The sequence below is a fragment of the Miniopterus schreibersii genome, assembly GCF_964146895.1.
Source record: "Miniopterus schreibersii genome assembly, chromosome: 14".
NCBI lineage: Eukaryota > Metazoa > Chordata > Mammalia > Chiroptera > Miniopteridae > Miniopterus > Miniopterus schreibersii.
In genome coordinates this window covers 37631637-37654162 of record NC_138114.1, presented here as the reverse complement: position 1 = coordinate 37654162, position 22526 = coordinate 37631637, and the positions used below count along the sequence as shown (strand labels likewise).

The 22526-nt window shown below is 47.9% G+C and overlaps 1 protein-coding gene across 5 annotated transcripts; it reads right to left on the bottom strand.

The window, feature by feature from the left end:
* Positions 1–21746, bottom strand: ZFYVE27 (zinc finger FYVE-type containing 27). 5 transcript variants are annotated; one of them, XM_081157548.1, is made up of 13 exons: positions 21555–21746; positions 20120–20329; positions 16345–16415; positions 14102–14288; positions 11291–11386; positions 10102–10214; positions 9276–9415; positions 8610–8681; positions 7258–7278; positions 6949–7093; positions 2837–2883; positions 2572–2653; positions 1–1596 (listed from the first exon to the last, which is right to left on the bottom strand). In XM_081157548.1, exons 2-13 carry the CDS (start codon positions 20326–20328, stop codon positions 1532–1534), a joined length of 1248 nt encoding a protein of 415 aa, XP_081013674.1. In that variant the 5' UTR covers position 20329; positions 21555–21746; the 3' UTR covers positions 1–1531. The 5 variants fall into 5 exon arrangements, with proteins under 5 accessions (XP_081013674.1, XP_081013675.1, XP_081013676.1 ...); XM_081157549.1 differs by lacking the exon at positions 7258–7278 and having other exon boundaries at positions 21555–21737; XM_081157550.1 differs by lacking the exon at positions 16345–16415 and having other exon boundaries at positions 21555–21726.
* Between the last annotated feature and the right edge of the window lie 780 nt (positions 21747–22526).

Below are 22526 nucleotides of genomic sequence, written 5' to 3'. Positions count from 1 at the left end.
GAAGCTTGAGGCCTTTTTATTGATAATTCTCCATATACACAGAAGTCCTTTAGTTCCTCTCCAGTGTAATAAAGCACAGGGTACTTAACTCTCATCTCCAAACAGGACAAAGGAGCTCAAGGAAGGGGGTACACCAAGGCCTACCTGGTTCCCCAGGGACTTTCACATCACCAGCCTGGAGCAGGCTCCTGTCTTCCCAGCCCTAGCTAGACTGGTTGGCCTGGCGAGAAAGCTGGCCTAGGATGGTCCTTGTCTCCCCAACCTGCCTCCTGGGTCCCTGCTTAGGGTATAGAAACATTTCCATCTCCTACGGGCTCTAAGTCAACTCCAGGGAAGCATCCTAGGGCAGGAGAAGCCCCCAACCTCCTCAGCCCATTCCCTGTGCCACATGTTCCCAGGAACCAAGCAATAAATAAATAAATACTTCAAAAAGGCAGGGCAGCTCCATAGGAAGGGAGGGGTGCCTGAGCCCGCTCATGGCTTAGAGACACACAAAGCCCCGAAGAGCACATAAATGAATATGAAATTGCTAGAGAGAGGATGGGACCCCAATTGGCCCATAACTGAGACTGTCCTGCTGGAGAACAGCCCTGGAACCTAAGACCCAGCTTGGCAAGATCATGCACTTCCCAGGCCCCCAAGGGTCAAGGCTTCAGGACCTCTGCTCTGCTTGCCTTGTCTCACACTCCGAAGGACAAGGGGCTGGGGAGGGGAAATGTAGCTCTGAGCCAGAGGAGGGGTGCCCGAGGCTCTGAGCAGGGGGAGAAGTAATCTAAGTGCCTGCCACCTATTCGCCAGGGCTGAGGACACCAGGGCAGCATGTGGGCTAAGATTCTATAAGTCAAGGTTTCTTCAAGGTGGGGCTGAGGCCCTTCGAGCTCCTAGGGTTCCCTACATTTTGCTCTAGTTAATAGAAGGACTCTGCCAGGCCCTCCTAGACACGTCCTCCTCTGGGGGAACTTGGGAACTTCAACCGTGTTTCTAGAAACACTTTTGGTCTTGTTAGCCCAAAAGTACTGGTGGGCAAATAATGAGATCCTAGTGCCTGGAGGGACATTCAAACAGCAGAGTTGTAGCATGGCACTCCCAAGCCCTTCTGAAGACTCTCAGAGGGAAAGGCTTGGCCCAGTATCCCGCGGGAGGAAGAATCTCTTTTCCCAGTTTCTGATCTCCTGTCTCAGCTTTGGAGAGACCCCTGATCCTCAGAGGTATGGCTCTCTGCTGCCCTCTAGCTTATATTCCCTGGCCAGGCGAAAGTCTACTAACAGCCCAGGACAGAGCAAGGCAAACATGCCAGACCCTCCAGGGGCTCCTCTCCCCTCTGGGGTTTGAAAGCAGCCATTAATGACCATCTGCAGGAGTGGGGAACAGCTCCAGAACCCAGCTGGAAACAGCAAGAACAGAAAGGGGAAGCCTACCTAGCATTTGGGCCACATTTGCCCAGCACACATCACATGGGGCTAGGGGTAGGGAGAGCGGGTTCCATTGCTGGCCCAGGGACTGTCGCCTGCTTGGACCCTGTCCCCTCTTCTCACTTGTTCAAGGTCTGGTTACACGAGGCACATACAAACACAGTTTCTCTCTGGGCTTCGGGGGCTGAAAAGGAGGAAGAACTTGGTGAGACAGTTCCTCATGCCATTTTGCTCATGACCCACCACCCCAGCCCCCAAAGCCCCACAGATCACCTACTGCCCAGCCCACATCCTCGCTGACCCAGCTCACTACCCTGCCCTTGGAGACTTTTCTTTTCATGGGATCCAGGGATTTGGGGTGTGACCAAACCAACAGAAGGACTCTCCCAGGTGTTCTATGCATTAGAAATTATTTTGCCACCAACACAACACCTTTCAAAATGTTTTTTAAATAAAGTACCAGAAAAAAAATTTCCAAAATGTTTTAACAGTGGTTATCTCTGGTGGTAAGATTACAGGATTATTTTTCTCTTCCTACTTCTTCTGTATAATTTCCAAAACTTCTAGTATAAGCATATGCTACTTGCATGAAGAAGGAAAAACAAAACCCTTGCTTCTCACTGTAACATATTACAAGGAACTATGTAAGACAGGCTCCCTTTCTAGAATGAGCATATGCATTTATCCTACGCGTGTGTGGTGCTCTTCCTCCTGCTCACCTACATGTTCTGTTTTGTTTGCAATGAGTATGTAGAGCTTTTACAGAAGGAAAAGACAGCCTTCTTTATTTTGTTAAAAGTATTACCACAGTAATGAGAAAATGAGTGAAACTCAGGATAGTGGTCTCCTCTGGGGGAGGCAGGCATGGCGCTGGGGAGACTCAGTGGTGTGGCTAATGCAGCTCTATTTTTTAACTTCAGTGAAGTAGTCACAGGCATTCATTATTACACTTCATAATTCAGATATATCATATATTCTTTTGCATGCATCAAATATTTCAGTTTTTTGTTTGTTAAAGGGGGATTGGGGAGATGTTACTAGGGGCCAGAGTAGGATCCCAAGTTCCCTTGACCTATCACTGACCCCTCACTCCTATCCCACAAGGCAGCACCTCCTAGCCCTCCCACTGCCCTGATCCCCAAGCGCCTGCATCACTCACCTGTGGCCCCCATGGAAGACTTGGGCACCTTGAAGGAGCAGCACCGGGAGCAGAAGCTGTTTCCACAGTTACTGCAACTCCGCTGAAGACAAGAGCCAAGGTCAGTGTGAGATGCATCCCCCAGCCCCAGGCACCTGCAGCCCCCAGCACTCCCTCCTGCCCACCCACTGATCCCATCCAAGGAACCTGGGACCACTGTGGGTCTGAGGAGGTACCCAGGTGGGGCAGGACTGAGACCCAATAGAACACCCTCAAGGAGACTTACCCTCTTCTTCAGCACTGAGAAGGTGGCCGAGCAGCCCGTACAGCTCCCTGAGAAAGAGGCAGCAGCTCAGCCTTGACCTAGCCTGGGCCTCTCAACACTCACCTGCTCCTGGGTCTTCTTAATGGGGACACTCAGGGCACCAGCCCAGCCCAGACTCCTTGGCTGGGAGCAGTGAGCAAGGAGGCAAAGTCCAGATCCAAAGACAGAAGGAAGGAACCATTTTCTCCAGACTGTACATGGCTGCCAGTCCCTGTACCACACTGGGGCTTAGAGGCCCCACTTGCAGGTCCAGCCGAAATAGAGGAGCATACAGCAGAATCTCCCCCCTGAAAACCACGTCAAACTGGCAGGGAACTGACAACAGGCATCCCCCTCAGAGGAGGCAGCTCCAACAACCTCAAATGAAACCTGCCTGAGGCAACCCCTTCCAAAGTATGCCCTTACAAACACTCCACCCACAGGTAAAGAGAGAAATGCCTCCTAAAACCCCAGGCCCTTTTTTCTGTCATCTGAAGATTGTAGGAGAGCAGCTCAGAACCAGGCACCACCAAGAAGATGCACAGGGTCAGAGATGCAGGCGCTGTGAGTGATGGGCAGGATGGGGCGAGACAGAGCTGGGAGAGAGATCCTGCCTAAACAACCAGAGACAACAAGATGACAAAGGTTCAGACAATGACAGAGTCGTCAATTGCACTTTAGAAAATGGCTGGGAGGGAGGAAGGAGGGTGTAAGAAAAGATGAAGGATGGGCAAGGAAGGGGCAATCGTTCTTTTAGAGGCCATTTCAAGGCAAGCAGGCCTACAAGAAGCTGTGCTCGCCTCCCTTCTCCAGGAAACTGAAGATGGAAAAGGTGGGCTGCAACAAGGACACAGTCTGACGAAAGGGGTACATGAAGGTGAATGAAGAGCATCAAAGGGAGGGAGGCAACTGAGATCTGAGAAGCAGGGGAAAGGCCACACTGGGCTCTATGACTTCAACAAGCTCCAGAAGCAAAAGCAAACCCCAACAGGAAGGATAAGAGGGCTGCACCCTGGGAGTACTCACTATGGGTCAGTGCAGGCATCTCCATGCAGGCAGAGAGGACCGAGCCACAGTAGGCATGCACTGTTCCCAAAGGGGAACCAGAGAGCCCTGTGGGCCCAGAAGGAAGCTGACTTGGGTCCTAGAAAAACTTGAGAGGGGATAAGGCTACTGGAGGAGGTTTCCAGAACTTGGAGCCCAAAGCCTTCCGTGATCTGGCCAGACAAATTATCAGCTTCAGGGAGCACTACTGTGCCTCCTGGCCCACCTGTCTGGCCAGGTACAGAGTGCCGGGCCTCACCTTCACACAAAGACCCCAAAGCTATACTGGCACCTACATGTGGCCCCTTCCTCTGTCCAGCCAGAATCCCCTGCAGCTCTTGTTAAGGGTCACTCCCTGTGTTCAAGGAAAGGAAGGTCCTAGCTAGAACAAGGAGAAACTTGAAGCCAAGGTGCTAAGGTACATTCTGTTGCTGTCAGTCAGGTCATTACCCCAGCAAAGGAAAGGAGAGAGAGCACAGCAGGTGCTGCTGGCTGGGGGTGCCAAACCAGGAAACAAGCTGCTCCAAGATTCTGTCCCCAATGCTAAGAATTTGGGCCAGGCAGCCTGCCTCTGCTTCTCCTTAGCAAAGGTGGCAAGGGTATGGAACTGTGGAAAGGAGCTACCCAAAGACTGACACTCCGGCCCATGTCTGGGGATTCCTCTATACTGGATGAGGGCCAAGCACCCCAAGTCATCTACATGTTCTAGTGAAACACACATGTACCCAGACACAAGCCTGGGTCCAGGGAGGGCTCTGAGTGCTGTCAACAGCTCAGACAGGTGTACAGAGGAGGAGAGCACCCCTGTTCCCTTCCAACATCTACCAACTTTTCCTGCCCCTATTCTCAGCAAAGGTCCTGACTCACCACGTGATGATGCCATGAGGGTGATATAGCAGGGAGGAGCCTAAGATGGCATGGGGGCTGCTGGAGCCATGATGATGGAGCCTCCAGGACAAAGGGGGCTCTTTCCATCAGGACTCTCCCACTTGGAGGCCACAGAGAAGCTCCTGAGCGGCCTGTACTCATTCCTCCCATGCATCTCCTTCATACACTGATAGCCAGAATGGAAGGACCCGCAAAGCCGCTCACCTCACCTTGGTCTGCAGGAATCAGACCCAAGAACAGAGACAGTACACCTGCCCGCACAGAAAAGAGCTTGAGAACATCTCCGGGAAGGTACAGTGAGGGGTCTAGAAGAATGGGGAACTAAGGGGATTAGGAAGAAAAGCATTTTCTGTCCTTGCCATCTTCATAGGAACCTGAAAAGGCTCTTGCCCACCCTGCCAGGGATTAGCTGAACCAAAACCAAATACAGGAATGAGACAGACATAAAACCAGGGGCAAAGGGAGGCTGATGAGTTAGAAAGAACACAGGAGCCGGGTCAGATGACCTGGGTTTGAGTCACAGCTCCACCATTAACTGGCAGGAACCTTTGGGCAAATCACTTTTTTTTTAAGTGTCTTTATCTTTATTGTTGAAAATATTACAGATGTCCCCTTTTTATCCCCATTGATCCCCTCCACCCCACATCCATCCCAACCCCAGGCCTTCCCCAGATCAGTGTCTGTGTCCATGGATTATGCATAAAGCATATAAGTTCTCTGATTAATCTCTCCCCACCCACTCCCCACTCCCCACCTTCCCTCTGAGATCCCTCAGTCTGTTCCATGCCGGCAATTCACTCTTTTCACCTCAGGTTATTCACCTGTAAAATAGGAACATCTAAGGCCCTTTACTTAAAATCCACAGATATAAGTGAACCACTTGCCAGAGCTAAAGTATTAATTTGTGTGCGGTGTCACTTGGGACTTCTGTAACCTGGGTGGTTCTAAGCCCTTAAAAACTGCCTGTTCCTGTCCCATCTACCATCAGGACTAAATGAATCAGTGCACTGAACACAGAGTGCTCCAGAGAAGTCAGCAACCATCATAAATAAAAGAAAGGTATCTTGCATGACTAGAGGACATTCACACAGCAGCAAGAAACAGCAAGTCCAGGACCTCTAACCCTGAGAAAACAACTGGTTGCTGCAGGGGCAGGAAGGCAGCCCCTAGATGTCCTGGATCCAATTCCTCAAGGTAAATCCCAGGGGCTTCCCCCAGGTCACAGGCCCTAGAAGTCACTACCACCAGAACACAGAGTCAGCCACCCCATCGTCCTCCCTGGCAGCTGATACCAGGCAGAAGCAAGGTTCTTCTTCAGGACCTGGGTGACTCCCGAGTCACCAGCTTGCTAGGCTTCAGCCATAACTCTACCCATCTTAGCTCCTGCTCTCCTGATCTGAGCCAGGATTCTAAGCTGTGCGACCAGTCAAGTCCACCCTTCTCCAAAGCTGCCTTCCTTTACCCACCCTAGCCCCCAGGAAAACAAGGGCTGGCCAATCTGTGAACTTGGCTGAGGAGAAGGGACCTCGGGGCTCTATCATGCCCAGAGGAAGACAATGTTTGCTTTAACTTGCTTCCACCTGGACAGGAAAGATCCAGACAGGCTCCTAGGCACACACAGGATGGACAGGGGCCTTGCATATCAACAGTGCCCCTTAAGCACTTACTATGAACCAGCGAGCACTGTGCCAGCGCTTACTAAGCACTGTCTCATTTGAGTCCCAAACAACCCTGTAAGGTAAGAACCATCATTACCCTCCTTTTACAAAAGGGGAAACTGAGGCACAGAGAAGTTAAATAATTTGCTTAAGGACACCTAGTGGAGCTAGGAGTTGCACCAGGCAGGCGGACTCCACACTCTGTTCTCAGCCATTACGCTGCACTGTCTTCTGAGGTTCCACCTGTTTTGGGATCACACCTCTCTTTGCAGTCCAGGGGTGGCATTTCTGGAACCAAGTTCCTTATCTTCCCACAAGCTAATGCTCAATAAGAGGGACAAGAAGGAACCCACACTCACTCTCTCAACCATCTTGCTATGTGTTCCCAGTGTCCCATGAAAACCACTGTACCCCTCGCTCTTGTCATAAACCAGTACCCACAATTCCAAGACTTTGGCCCTGTGGCTATGGTGCCACCTCCCTATCCCTGTCCCCTGGCCATACCGAAGTTGTTGGTAGGGTACCGCTTGCGAAGCCGCTCTGTGAGCCGTGACACCTTGCTGCGCAGCACTTCATTCTTGCTCAGGAACCCATTGTCGTGCAGGGCCAGCTCATCCTCTACTGGACACGGGGCACCCTCATCATCCTCCTGTGGGAACAGCTCCTTTCAGTCCTGCCCACCTTGTGGCAGGGCTCCAGGGCCTGCGTGCAACGGCACCCCAGCACAGCAGACCCCGCGAGGTATGGTCACAGCCAGCTCGGCCACCCTCCCCCTGCCCGGTCCCCGTCCACCTCATCAAGGCTCCTACTTACCAGTACCACCAAGTGGGTCTCCTGCTTCCCGAGGTGCAGGGAGAAGAAAGAAAACAGAGAGAGAGCAAGAAGAAAGCTGCTATCAGGGGGACCCCCAGCAAAAGGAAACACTGAAGTGCTACTCTGAGTTCTGCTAAGCATATCCCAAAGGGTGACATTAACAAAGGGCCCCATAAAAGGATCCCAACATCATATAAGTTTGGGAGAAGCTGTGTACTGTTTTCAAACTGGGTGAAATTAATTAAGAGGGTCATTATTTTAACAGAATAGAACAGGAAAGAAAAGATCCCTTATGATATATTCATTAGGGAACTTTACACATATTACAGACATAAGCATGAACTGGGCCAAGATGTATGTGTGTTCCTCACTGTGGCTTATGATCAGAAATGCTGGAAAGCATCACCATTCCAGATTCAGAGTCTACATCATATATGACAGCCTCAGACAAATCTTCTAGCAGTTCGAAAGTAAATGCATACATGGATCGGGCTGATGTAAAAGTGAATAGAACAGGTGTAAATCACAGACCCAGTGAAAACTCACAAGGCCCCATTTCTTATATCTCAATTTCCCACTTTACAGAGACATAAAGTATTTCCTACTGTAAGAAAACAGTAACGCAAATGTAACAAAATGACAACTGCCACTAGAACTCAGTGACTGGGGAACATAAGGAGTGGTGGAGACTATGTGACTTGTCTAAAGGGCACAGTCACTCTTCAGCTACATGGACCACTGCAGACTCAGGGCTACCAGGGCTCCTGAAAAACTGAAAATCCAGAGTTTTGACTGAAATCTCCCCATTTTTAAATACTGGCTCAAAAAAACTTTTAAGTTTTGTATGCCAAATAAAACACTGCAAACTATCAGCTTGAACCACTGTCTTAAAATCAGAAAGACTGTTTAACTTTCTCTGACCTAGCACTTGGCCATGCAACCACTTTCTCCAACCTCCCCTCCCTGTCCCCCAAAGGGGCATCTTTCAGACCTAATTCTGCGTAAGAGCAGTCGGAGACACATAACAGTGCCCTCCCCCAAATATGCCTTCCCCACATCAAAAGTGCCAAGTCCACAGTCTGCAGCCAATCCCCAGCAGGGCATTCCCCAAGGCTTCCAGAGCCATCCCTGCCCTTGGCACCCAGGACAAATCACTAGGTCAGCAACAGGGCAGGCAGAGGTTCAGTGGCAGCCTTTCAACAGTGAGTTCTAGCTCAGAGCAAATTTCAGCTTCTTACTTGGAAATAAGAAAATTTCAAAAATCCAGACTTGGGATGTGAGAAGCCACACAGCTCCAGGACCACCCAACTTCTGGCCCAGTCAGTAGGGGGTGCTGGGGAAGGGCCACCCACCTCAATCGCATCTTTAAACTCCTCATCAGGCTCAGCCTCCTCGGCCTCCTCCACACTGCCTGGCGTGAGGTCCTGGGAAGAGAGACTTTATTACAAAAGGAGAGGGATAGCAGCGCTGGCCCCTAAGGCAGAGGCCACCTCCCATGAGCCAGCACCCAGGGTCTCCCAAAACTTCTATTCCTGCCCCAGAGGAAATGGCACAACTGCAAGAAAGAAGGAAGTCAAAGGAAAGAGGTACTCTCTGACCCAGCAGGGACAGGGAGGTAGGACCAAGACCATGATGGACCTGCAGTGGCTTATAGCACAGGGGTTGGGAGCATGGCTCTGGAACCACAGGGCCTGGTCTGAGTCCTGGCAACACCACCCTCCGGCACCCACTCTGCCTCAGCCTTCTCCTCCTTGAAGGAGAACAATCTTATCCTCAGAAATAACCTGCACCTAGTGGGGTTAATAGCTATGAAGTACTTGGAACAGCAGAGTAACTACTCAATAAAGCACAGTGGCCATTATTATTACTATTATTATTATTAAGCACTTCAGAGGGATGAGTCCTGGGAAGAAACAGGAATCACATAGAGGGAGCTATGTGGTATGAATAAGCTGGTAATAGGAAGGCGCCAGAACCTGCCCACAGCAGGCTCTGCCCTGATGGTGGTAGGCGCTCACCTCTGTGGGCGTAGGCGAAGGCGTGCAGTCTGACAGAACACCCTTCCCCCCAGCATCCGAAGGCACTGGGCTCTGGAAGGCACCCTCTTCCTTGCTGGGTTGCATCCGCCGCTGCAGAGATGCCCTGTACTCAGACACCACTACCCAGAGCAAGGAGAGTGGGATGGGAGGCAGAAACAGGGTGGAATGAGTGGTGTTTTGGGGGTATCCATTTCTGCTGCTGGCTGCCTCTTCCTCCAGCACCCCACTCTCTGCTACAGGAAAGAGTCACCTTCCTAATTCTGAACAAGTCAGCTAACCTAAGCCTCATAAACAAAGCAGAGATACCACCCTATGAGACTGTTGTAGAGAGATTAAATGTAGTAAGTGCTCGATAAATTAGGAATTCTAAAATTAATTACCCAAACACACCAAGGAAAACAAATACAGCAATCAGCCAAACATATGTACAGGCCCAAGTGTCTGTGACTCAGGGCCTCTCCAGACTGCCTCATTGCTTTAGAAGGCAGACAGCAGACGGGGACTCTAGGGTCACACAGATATATAACAGCAACTCCAGGGGGCTGTGTCCCAGGAGTGGGATGGCAGCACTGGGAAAGCATCCCGCCCTCACCTCCCAGAAGCTACAATATCACATAAGCATTGATTCACCTGCCTCAGAAAGGCAGAGGGACCCCTACGGTAGCAGCCTCCCCGGTGTCCGCCAGACATCTCAGAGAGGCAGAGCCCAGCAGAGCCCACTTAATGTGGTGCTGCCCCCTTGTGGAAGGAATAGCAAACAGCCTATCAGCGGTAGAGACAGATAACAAGGCTTTCCAGGGCTTACCTCGGAAGAACTCCACATTCCCTAGAAAGAGTGTGCTGTTTAAAAGGGCAAGGACCCAGCACAGCGGCAGCAGATACAGCATGCAAACCGTGCCCAGAAGAGCCCCATAGAACCTGGATCAACAGAGGAACCACAGGATCGGAAACTCATCAGAAGGAAACAATTTTGACCACACCCATGAAATAGCTCTGTACAGTTAGTAAACTGACAAGATCTGCTAAACAAACAAGTGGACAATAAAGCAAGGTGGAAGGCCTTACAACTACCAACAAGTCACTGGTTGCTAACAGCGGGCACTGATGAGGCCGCCGTCATGGCTGAGGCTGGGGCCATGTAAACTGGTTCAACGCTCATTACTCCTCAGGCTCTAGACTCTGAAGTCTAGAATAAGACAAACTTGGCTTTGAATCCAGCATAGCCACTTCTCACTGTGTACCCTTAGGCAAGTCCTTTGGTACTCTAAGTGTTATCTCCTTCACTCTACCTCCTAGAGTTACTATGAAGAATGAGACAATACATGGCAAGTGTTGAGCACAGAGCCAGGCACGAGGGGAAAACTAAATAACTGTTAGTTGTCATTATTACTTATATATAAAGGGCTTAAAAAACATCCCTTCCATTTGATCCAGTAGTTCCATCCTTTAATTCATTCTAAGAAAAAATTTTCAAGATTAAAGCTAAACCCATACAAATGTTCACTACAGGGTTAGTAATAAAAGTAAAAACTCACTAAATGTATAACAAAATGGTTCTATAAATCACAGTATATTCACTATCGATATTAATCTGGTATTACAGTAATTCCAAAAGCCATGTAGCAACAAAGAAAACTATTTATGATATATAATGGCAAGTGAAAAAGAAAAAAAAGAGAATCTCACATACACTATGAAGTTACAGAATATATGCATATAACGAACTCTTAAGTCAGTCTAAACATGGTGTCAGCAGGTATATCAGGGTGGGAGATTACATAGCAAGTTATTTTTCTATTTTTAAAATATTTTTACCATAGACAAAAGCAGTGCGTTCCCACCTACAAGCCTATGTGCAGGTCTGCACACAAGAGCTTCAGGAGCTCTTTTCCCCTGGGCTGGGGCACTGGGACACTCGAGGCAGCTGGCTTTGCCTGGGGCTCATTTGCAAATTCCTCCAGGGCAGTGGGAGTGGGAGTGGAGGGGCCACTCACTGTGAGGACACGGTGGGGTTCTCCCAGCGCAGCACTCGATAGGCAGCTTCACAGGTGCAGCACAGGCGGCGCAGGAAGGCCTCCAGCTGGATCAAGCTGCAGACACAAGGGGCTTCTGTGAGCTGCACGCCCTGCCCCACTCACCCAAGGGGCCTGACAGAGCTGTGGGGCGGCAGAGCCTAGGACTTCACAGGCACAGCTAGCTCGGGATGGCCAGCCTCTTCAAACCCTCGAGAGTGGCCAGAGAGCTCAGGAGAACATTCATACATTTCAGTCCCCTTTTTGTAATCCCTGTTGAGATGGAAACAGGACAAAGGTTTCTCCTTTGGTCTCTTTCTAGCTAAAGCTATGAGACCAAGTTACTTATCTTTACTTAACTGGGCTGCCATTTTCCTCTATTAAATGAGCAGGGTACCCACCTCACAAATACACTAGAGCTGTGAGGATAAATGACAGGAGGTAGACAGATCAATGTGTCTCCACCTGCTGTGTAAGGCAGACTCACTTGGAGAGCTTTTTTTAATGGATGCACTCCAAAAGCAATAGCACAAGGTTGTACAATGAGCACCCAGATCTTGGTTTCTGAAGGGCTCCTTGGATAAATGGCTGTTTCTAGAGCTAGGGCAGGAAAAGCATAAGATGAATTTGAACATCCTATTGTCCCATAAAGTAAGGAAGCACTCAAAACAGATGGGGCCATAGTGAAAGAACACAGGAGCCAGTTCAAAAGAGATCCTACTGGCAAAACCCAGGACAATTTGAGATGAAAATAAATAGTAAAAGTAATGGATTATGACCCATTGAGTTAAATTTTAAAATCCTGAGTTCATATTGATAATAACTAAGAATTACAGTAGAATGCCAGCTAATAATGACAATTGGAAAATTACTTTTGCAACCATCATAGGAATAAATTGGTGAAGGCAGATCCATCAATGGACTTAAAAGTAACGGGTAAATGTTTGATGAGCAACAAGGTATTTACTTGTGTATCTCCCTCAGATTACTAACTCTCAAGAGTAAAAGAGTCATCTTACCGTGGAGAAACTTTAACCAAGGAATCAAAGTTAGTATCTTCTGTAACTAGACAGACTGACATCATGTACCTTCTGATGCAATCCACTAACAATGACACAATGTCACTTGTCACTACCAACAATGCATAACCTGAATGTAATCATGAGGAGCCAAGCAACCCCAAACTGAGGAAAATACAAAATAATAAGCTTGTTCTATAAAAATGATGTCAAGGTCGTAACAAAGACTGAGGAACTGCTCCAGGTTACAGGAGATAAAGGGACATAAAAACTAAATGCAGCCTGTCAGGTGTGGCTCAGTGGCTGAGCATCAACCCATGAGCCAAGAGGTTCAATTCCCGGTCAGGACCCCATGCCCAGGTTTCAGGCTCCATCCCAGTAGGGGGCATGCAGGAGGCAGCCAACTGATAATGTTTCTCTCTCATCAATGTTTCTCTCTTTCTATCCCTCTCCCTTCCTCTCTCTCTAAAAATCAATTAAAACGTATTTTTTTTAAAAACAAACAACTAAATGAAATGCATGATTCTGGATTGGATCCTGGATCAGGGGAAATTTATATAAAAGAGCTTATTAATACAACTGGTAAAATGTGATTATGAACTCTATATTAAACAATAATGTTAATGTTAATGTTATCAATATAAATTTTCCTAATTTTGATTACAGGACTGTGGCTATATAAGAGAATGTCCTTGTTCTTAGCAAATACACGCTAAAGTATCTGGGGTGAACAGGCCTGATGTTTGCAACTTACTTTCAAATGGTTCAGGAAGCAAAAAATGATGTGAAGAGAGACAGATGCAGCCAATGTTGCAAAATGCTGATAACTGTTCTATCTGAGAAAAGGGCATATGAGAGTTCTTTGTATTATCCTTGCAACTCTTCTGTAAGTTTTGGCTTGTTTTGTTTTTTACTTTCACAACCTCACTTTAATAAGTCATATACGAGCTTACTAACTATAATCTATACCCTAATAAAAACTGAAACTATACATTCCAGTTTAGCTTAAAATCTTTCCAAAATGAAAGATTTCTTTAAATTTTTTAAAAAGCCAGATACTCAGGCCCCACTCCAGATAACTGGTTCAGATTTTCAGGGAGGGGTGACTCTGTTTTTTTTGGCTGCCCAGGGAGGGATGAGAACCTTGCTGTGTCAAAAGAGCCCAATTTGGGGAGGGCTCACTAAATGGCAGCTGCCACTGAAGTTATATTAATATTATTCAACAATCTTAAGGTGCTTCCTCAGATGTACCAGCTCTGTCACATTCAAGAAATTTCCCCACAGTGCAGTGATGATGACTAATATTTACTGAACACTTCCTGGGTACTAGACACTTGTTTAATCTTCAAAGCCACCTATGAGGTAAGCCTATGACTACCTCACTTAAAAGATGAAGCACCTGAGGCACAGGAAAGCTGAGCAACCTGCCCAGTGTCACACAGCAAGTAAATGTAGGAGCTAGGATTTGAACCCAGGCAGTGGCTCCTGTACACACATGCTAAGACAAGACCTTAATCTGTCTCTCTAATGGAAAGAACACAAGCTGTGAAACCGGCTGGATCTGGATTCTCATCCCAGCTTGGTCAGTTTCCAGCTGTAAAAGCCCTCTTCCTCACCCACAAATGCAGGATAATAACAGTAGCTACCTCCCAGAACTGTTAAAAAGATGAAAGGGAATAACATCTGTGGTTTGCCTAATACAATGCCTGGCACACTCAGTGTTTGGGAGGTGTTACTGTGACTGTCCCTCACTCCCAGCCCCTTCCATACTCACAAGCTCTTCACCTCAGCCACAGCCTCGGGGCGAGACAGGCGAACTCTCTGCAGGTCCTCCTGCCTCACGCTATGATACTTCCTCCGCATCAGCTCAGACTCGGGCAGCCGTGCCCGGCAAACCTCCTGCAGGTAGCCCAGAAGAGCGGGCACTGAAATCACCAGGGCACCCACTGAATACCATGCACCTGTGGGACCAATAATACTGTAGGTAAACAGGTAGCAAGGATCAGGAGTCTCACCCACCCAGAGGTCCACATGCTTGCTCCCTCACCTCCTCCAAGGCTCTGCCCAAGAGGCCTTCTTTGATCACTCCATAGGAAACAGTGTCTCCCCCCTCACTCTCCAGCCCCTTACCTCAGCTTTATTTTACTTCACAAAACTTATCACATGACAGATTATAGGTGTAGTTGTTGTCTCTTCTACAAATCTAGACTCTTGAGGGCTGGGACTTTGTCTATAGCACCAAATTCATGTTTTTAATATTTAAAAAACTATATTAGCAAACAGTAGGTGGCTCAAGCCTGGAGTATGGCCACTGGGGGCTCCCGATGACTGACATTCTGACCTTTGGGTCACTGGGCAGATTGGAAACCTCTCCTTTGGCTTTGAGGATATCCTAGAACACTGTGGACTAGAAAATGTTGAGGCTGAGAGAAAATCCAAAGGATCACTGGTACCCCCGAGGCAGGCTAACAGAGCATTGGGCACCGAGTAAATGCTCGTTAAATATCTGTCACATGAACTGATTTACTTTGGAAATATGTTCGGGAAAACCTAACAGCCTGGAAATGATATCTGAGTTGAATCAGGCAAAGAAGAGCCCCACTGAGAACCAACAGGAGGTCTTATGTGAAATGGGTTTATTTTCAACCCACTGAGTCCATCTCTCCATAGGAAACAAAGGAGACACTTGGGAAATGAGGGTTCAACAAAAGAATGACTACATGAGTAAAGGACCCAGCTCCTCAGAACAATCTGTCCCACGTCCTTCACTCATTTCCCCTGAGGGGGTCAGCTTGTTTTTGCAGCCATCTGCCAGTTGCAACAAGAAAAAGCTGGGTCACGGCATACTTTGTCATAAAAGGTCCCCTGGAGACATCACTACCCAGGACCCATACAGCCACCCACCTGTCCACACATGAGCCCACCTTCCTGGTCCCCTCACCCCATGTCATGCCCCAAATGACCCCAGAATCAGCTTGGAAACCAAACTGGAAAGAGCATTCAGACAAGAAGGAAACAATAACAATAACAGCTATATAGAAGATCCCCTGACCTGCAGAAAATACGATGCAAGCCCACTGTGGATACCTAAAACCGTGGATAGTACAGAATCCTACATATACTACGTTTTTTCCTATACAGACATACCTATAATAAAGTTTAATTAATAAATTAGGCAATTTCATGGGTAGAAGGTTTGTTCTTACTGTAGAGCTTAGCAACCTCAGCATACAATATTTTTTCTTTCCTTAAGTCAAGAACTTTCACCTTTTCACTTAAAGGAAGCACTTCACAGCTTTTCTTTGGCATATCCAAATTGCCAGCATCACTTTGGGGCCATCATTTAGTTTAAAAAAAGGGTTACTTGAACACAAGCACTGCAGTCCCATGACAGTCAATCTGATAACCAAGAGGTCTACAAAGTGACAAGTAGCATATACAGAGTGGATATACTGGGCAAAGGGATGATTCCCATCCCAGGAAGGACAGGAGCAGGATGGTGAGAGATTCCATTAGGCTACTCATATTGACACTCAATTTAAAACTTATAAATTGCTTATTTCTGGAATTTTCCATTTAATCTTTTTGAAAATATTTTTAAAACCCATTCTAGCACACAGTAGGTTGACAGCGGACAACTGAAACCATGGAACGTACAACCATGGGTAAGGGGGGACTACTGTCATGTATTGGCTGCTCACTCTGTGTCAGGCACTGAGCTAAGAATTATACATAAATGCTCTCATGCCCTACAACTCCCCTCTGAGGAAAACACTGTTAATACCCTCCCTTTAGAGATGAGGAAAATTAGGCATTAGGGCACACCAGCCAGCCAGGATTCTAGCCCAGAGTGTCTCTCTCCAGAACCTGTGTTCTGACATCATATAGACACAGAGGGAGGCCAACTCCAAGGCAAGACCAGTGGCTCTTTCACCTAGGGTTGCTTTTTGGAATTCCTTCCCACATTCATTCACAAAACAAAAAACAAAACCAAACCCTGCCCCTGGAAGTTCTTACCCTCATTCAAAGTGAGGAACAAGACGTTGAGGCCCAGGCAGGTCAGCAAGGAACACAAAGGCGTCTGCCACCTACAACACAGAGAGTTCTAGTCACTAAAGACCAGCCAGTTGTTCCTCCAGGTGGGAAGGGGAGGATGAGTCATTAAAACCAGGAGCCAAGAAGAAGGGGCCTGGAGCTCAGGGTGTCAAGGAGAAATGAAAACTGGGTCTCTCACTTGGACAGATGACTGAGAGAGGAGTTAAAGTCACATATTAGGCCTGGGGTGAGAAAAGATACCCTCTTAGAACTAGAAGACCTGTGGCACTTGCACCAAGGAGAAGGAAACATTCATAACATTATCTACTAAGAAACCTAGTTAGGAGTGCACCTTCCCTTTCTACCTAAGACTGCATTTCCCTGGCTGGGGCTGAAACACCAAAGATGTCCCGCTGGAGCACAGTGGAGCAGACAAACACAGGCCAGAGCAGACTGGCACAGAGCAGAGCCGACCAAAGCCAAGCAGAGTGGACCAGACTAGCGCAGAACAAAGCAGACTAGCACGGGGCGGGCAAAGCAGAGCCGACCAGCGAGAAGCAGGCAGAGCTGTCTAGCCAGAGAGGAGCCTGGCCTCAGGGCCGCCTCATAGTCTGTTGTTTTCACAGCCTTGCCGTACCACAACTGAGCTGTTTTGGATTGAATAAAGTTTCCTTCTTCACTGTACCCCAAACTGTAGATTCCTGTTGGTGTTGAACTGGTGCCAACAACCATTTGTTGACAGTTGTTTGTGCACATCCACACAACCCCCTGGGGTGCTAAAAAAAAAAAAAAAAAAAGAAACCTAGTAAACACAGTTTAACCTGTGTTTTGAAAGGTCCTATTCTCTTCCAAAGGTGCGAATGACAAACATTCTTCTTCAAAATTTTCCTTTATTTTTTTATTGAGATATAATTTACATGTAACATATTCTTTTTTACAGTTTCATAAGAACATATATATATTCACTGCACAAGATTCATCTAATACAGAAATCAAGAGAGCAAAATATAAAGGATTTCCTTGATCCCATTTTTAACTTTCTCTTCTCACTTCTGCAATTTTGAGAGTTTGTTTTAAACCTACATTAATTCAAAAAGAGAAAAATATTTTAATATATTAAAAAATGAGGACAAAGCCAAGGTGTAGCATTCTCTCAGCAAATATTCCCTACATGAACAGGAACAGATAGAAGCAAACACAGACCCAGCTCCCACCATCACCACCTAATGGCAAAGCAGAAGCCTCCAAAGAGGGAAGAAAGACCAGAGACTCAGGCTGCTGAGGACAAGCAAACACTGCTGGCTTAGTCCCTGATACAAGACATTTCATATGGAAAAAGGAACACTGATGTAGTAATGACATCACTGACACCTACAGTCTAAAGAACAATGTCAGTATATTTAAGGCTAGCCATCAGAGGAGAAAAACAAATAGAACCTAAATGTTTGGGGTTTTTTTGCTCTAATTGGGATATTTCAGAGTTACTAACTTATGAGCTGCTTTTCTTTCTTAACAGTTATAGCAAGGGAATGAATGACCTCTCTCGGACTGTATCTTAAAATTTAACACATTCCAACTGTACCACCCTAATTAGGCCTCCAGACCATCTAGTGGCAGCTACCAGGGTAAAAGCAAATTAATAGTCAGGTCTAAGGCCAATCTCATTTCAGAAATAAAAGCATCATACAGCCCCTGAAATCACTTTCATTTTAAAGCCTCTCCCATTCTATCTGTCTTCACTGACGCTTCAGACATGGAGATCTACCTACTGGAGTAGCCGATCCCAGAAGAGAGGAGTCTTTTAAAAATCTACTGCAGCCCTAGGCTTCAGACCTAACAGCCACAGCTCAAGATTAGGTCCCTCTTCAAAGTCAAATCCTCTTTACTAAGAAAAGAACAAACGCACAAACTAATCTACCAGCCACTTTCACAGACCAGTGCTCCCTCTCCCTGGGGGGCACGGAGACCACAAGCTCCTAAGGGCTTTTTATGCCCAATGCTTCTCTTCCATCCAGCTTTAATCAATCTCACCACATCCTCAGATTTCTAATTTCATAAAAGAAAAAAACCCTAACACATTAGTGCTAAGAAGCACTAATAGGCCAGTGGCAGAAAAGAAGGGCAGAATATATTTAACTTTTGCGGTTTGCAAAAAAAGGGACAAAACACACACATGTATACACACATACATACATCTGCACTCATACATGTGTACACCCACACCCATAGTAGTAAACACAGCCCCATGCTCTCCAGAACCCACCCCCTCCCCAAAGGAAGACTGAAATTCATCTCAGATAGTTGGTCATGGTGGGATTATAAAATGAGCCCTTCCTCATACTATCTCACCGTTACTTGCACCAAGAGTACAGTGATTTAACAGTAGAGAACACTGATCTGGAACATTAACTAGCTCATCTCCAGAGATAATGCCATAAATTAAAGGGGTTCTGGGAAGAACAAGGAAAATTAGAGATTTGGTCAGAAAGTTAAAAATAAATCTCCCACTATTTTCACACTGAGGTAAGAATGATTACTCAACAGCACCCTTAGAGGTTAACTCCACTTACTCTACCTACTACCTGTCTCTCTTGAGCATCTTAGAGGGTTGGAGGTCCTTTATGAGAATCTAATAAAATTAGAAGCTTCTCCCTAGACATGCACACATGTGGCCACATACAATTTTTCATTCAGTTTCAAGAGTTTCACATGCCCCTTAAAGCCCATTTCACAGGCTCCAGGGCAACAATGCCTGCTCTTTAGGACAACCAGGTTTTACGCACTCCCACTGAGATGCAATATTAAGAACACAGAACCTTTATTTAAAAAAAAAAGTTCTTTTAAATTTGAATCTAATCCAACCTTTACATCTAACTTGCAGTATGCACCATGAGGAAGCAACCAGACATATCTGTGTAGGAAGTTCTCCAGAATAGTGAGCTGAGTCTCTTCAGCAAGTCAATGTCATAAAAAAAATCATTTTAGATTGAGAAAGACTTAGGAGACATAGTAACCACAGAGAATGTATAGTCTGGACTAGAACCTGATTTGGCCAAAAAAAATTATAAATGGCATTCTTGAGACAACTGAGGAAATCTGAAAATGAACTGGGTATAGGAAGATATCATAGGATTACTGTTAATTTTGTTAGCTATGATGTTACTTTGATTGTGAAAAAAAAGTCCTTATTTAGAGACAAACAGGAGTATTTAGAGAGTGAATGTCACATATGTGTAATTTAAAATACTTTAACATAAGATATAAAATGAGATGAAAGAAGAAAAAGAAAATTATGTAGAACAAAAATCAAAGCAGAATAGGAACAAAAAAATTTGAGATCCATAATCCTACAGGATTCGTGAACATGGTACCTGCTTATTCATAGGTATTTGTATTTCTTTAACTTACGTTCAATATTATATTCTATTTTTAACATTAATTAAGCTAATATTGGAAGGGAGGAAAAAGCCTGCTCTAGATATAGAAGACTCAATGTTCAAGACTAGCTCGCAACCCTGAGGTACGAGCTTATTCAACCACAAAGAAGAAACCCTGGTGAAAGGCCAGATGGTTCCCAGTGCCTGCCTCTCCTGGGCTGGGCCTGAGACAAAGGGTGGACCTGGAATAAGCCCAGAGGCCCAATGGACCTTCACTAGGGCAGAAAGGACAGCCCAGCCACTGCCTAAATAGCCAGTGCAACTACAGAGCAGGAAGACAGGAAACCCAGCAGGTCAGAGCAACTCTACAAAGTCTGTACCTGAGCAAGTACCGGACACCGTCACCTGCATCCTTCAGGGGTTCCAGGTAGATCTCCAGCCTCTTGTAGGACAGAACCAAGTTGAAAAGATCAAATGCCGGCGACTTGGCAGGGGACTTGGCAGGGGCAGGTGGAGACTCCAGGGGAGCCTCAGGCATCACACTGGGGCTGGCCTCAGGCCCACACCCCTCACGCTCAGATGACTGCATCCTGTAACCATAATAATTCCTGACATTTGCATCACACTTCCAATGCCCCACACACTTCTACTTGCATTATTTCATGTAGTGCCTACAATCAACCTGTGAGGGAGGCAGGACTACAGGTGGAACGTCCATTTCACAGAGGAGGAAACTAACAGCCAGCAAGGTGAAATGAATTACCCAGATATAAAATCCTGCTCTGCTGACTCTCCATCTACTGTTCTTTTTCCCACAGACCATCAAGAGTATAAACTGTCAAGACCAAGCACACATAGTTGCTGAAGGGAGGCAGCCTGGGATCTCAAGAGAATTAATGTCCTGAAATATTTTTCCCCCACTTCTTACCTGGTTAACTCCTATTCCTCCTTCGGGTATTTGGCTTAAATATCACTCCCTTGCTCTGAGAAGTCTTTGCCAACACAACACCTCCAGTCCAGACTAGGAGGCCCTCCCCAATGCTCTCAAAGGATTATGTACTCACCCTAACAGCATTTATCACACCAAAGTAACACTCCTCGCTTTCTTCCCAGGCTGCCCCTCTTGACTTTGAGCTCCACCAGGTCAAGGACTATGTCGTTCATTCACCACTGTTTCTGCACACAGTGGGCGCACAGTGACTAAATGAACTGTCCATCCTCAGGACCTCAGTGCTTTCTTCTGCGCCTCCTCATTCCCTAACCCTTCCCTCTCCCTTCCGTTCCCAACAAGTCCTGGACCATCCCTGCCCATTACCCCCCCCCTTTTCCTCCCTTGAACCCCACGGAGCAGTCATCACCTTCCCAAACGCCCCGTCTCCCTTCTCTAATGAGGAGAGCCACAGGAAACGCTCACCCTCTTTCCTAATGTCAAAGTCCTACACAAACGCTAAACAGAAAACAAGGGGGCGGGACCTCGGCGCACAGCAACATAAACCAGTCCCAAGCAATGGGATGCAATCTAACGGCAGGAGTGGGGGTGACAAAGGAGTGGGGGTGACTGGGAGCCCGAAATCCCCGCAGGCTGACACAGGACAAAAGGACCCTGGGCGGCGCGAGGTAGGAGTCCGGGAAGGGTGAAGCAGGTCAGCGCCGGCAAGGGCCTGGACCACCACGTCCTCAGCCCTAGGAGCCTGACAGGGCCCCGCGGCCCAAACCAAAGAAGGCCACGCCCAAGGTCGCCGGGCCAGCAGGTGGCGGCCCCCAACTCCGCACAATCGACAGAAGCAAGGGAAAGGGGAGCGGGTGGCGCCTCACCTTCTCGGTCGCTGGGTTGGTGGAGGGAGGGGCGGGGACGGCCTGGGGGCACTGATAGCGCCGCTGGGCCCCGGAGCGGTAACTCAGGCCCGCCCCACCCCGACAGCGCGCCTCTCTCGGGTGCCGCTCTGAAGTCGCTCGTCCGAAAACCTCCGCCTCCCCCGCCGCCGCCGACGCTTCCTCGCTGTGCGTGCCCGTGACGCAATCGCGTTCGCCCCGCCCCCGGCGCCGCTCCCGGGTTTAGCTCCGCCCGCTCCAGCGCAGGTAGGGGCTCTAGTCAGCACTGCGCCTGCGCCTTTTTCCGTCCTCAGCCCCGCCCTGGCTCCGTTCTGCCCCTGCGCAACCATGATTGGAGCGGCCTGCGGAGCCCCGGGACCCTGCTCTCCCGCGCCCTGCCCCTCGCCGCGTCCCCGTCGCTCAGAAAGCTCCCGGCAGGGAACTGTTGGCAAGAAGCCAAACTGAAGAATTTCCGTATGCGTCTTCCTCCCCCGTTTAAGTCCCCTCGGAACCGTGAGCCCACGAAAGGCAGAAACTGTGTGCCCCGTCGGCCTAGCGGGGAATGCAGTCCCGTTCGGCCGCTCCCGAGCAGCTGCGGTGCGAGGGGCTCGCGCGAGCCTTTCCCAGCGCCGACCGCGGCTCGCCCTGTCGTCCAGTTAAACGCGCTTAAAGCACACGCCCGATGGCTTTGCATTAATAACAACGCTAGCGCCTGCTTAGGGTTTACCAGCCTCCAGGCACTGGACTAAGCTCTCTATGGTATTGTCTTAGCTAGTCCTCCAACAACCCTTTTAGGGTTATCGCCATTTTACAGATGAAGAATCTGAGACATGTTAAGGAACCTCATCAGTGTCACTCGGCCAACCTGCAAGTGGAAGCATGATTTGAACCAGCTGACTCTGGTGCACCCAATCATACCACCCCCCATCTTAGTCTTAATTTATTGGCCTCATCCTCTGCTGCTCCTCTTCAAGA

Bases quoted from the DNA above. Each gene is read 5' to 3' on its own strand.
- ZFYVE27 (XM_081157548.1), bottom strand. From the start codon at position 20,328: ATGCAGTCATCTGAGCGTGAGGGGTGTGGGCCTGAGGCCAGCCCCAGT. The intron at 11,387-14,101 runs GTGAGTATGGAA...TTGTGTCTGCAG, and splicing joins GTGGCTGAGGTGAAGAGCTT to CTTGATCCAGCTGGAGGCCT. The intron at 8,682-9,275 runs GTGAGCGCCTAC...CTCTCTTCCCAG, and splicing joins CTTCGCCTACGCCCACAGAG to GACCTCACGCCAGGCAGTGT.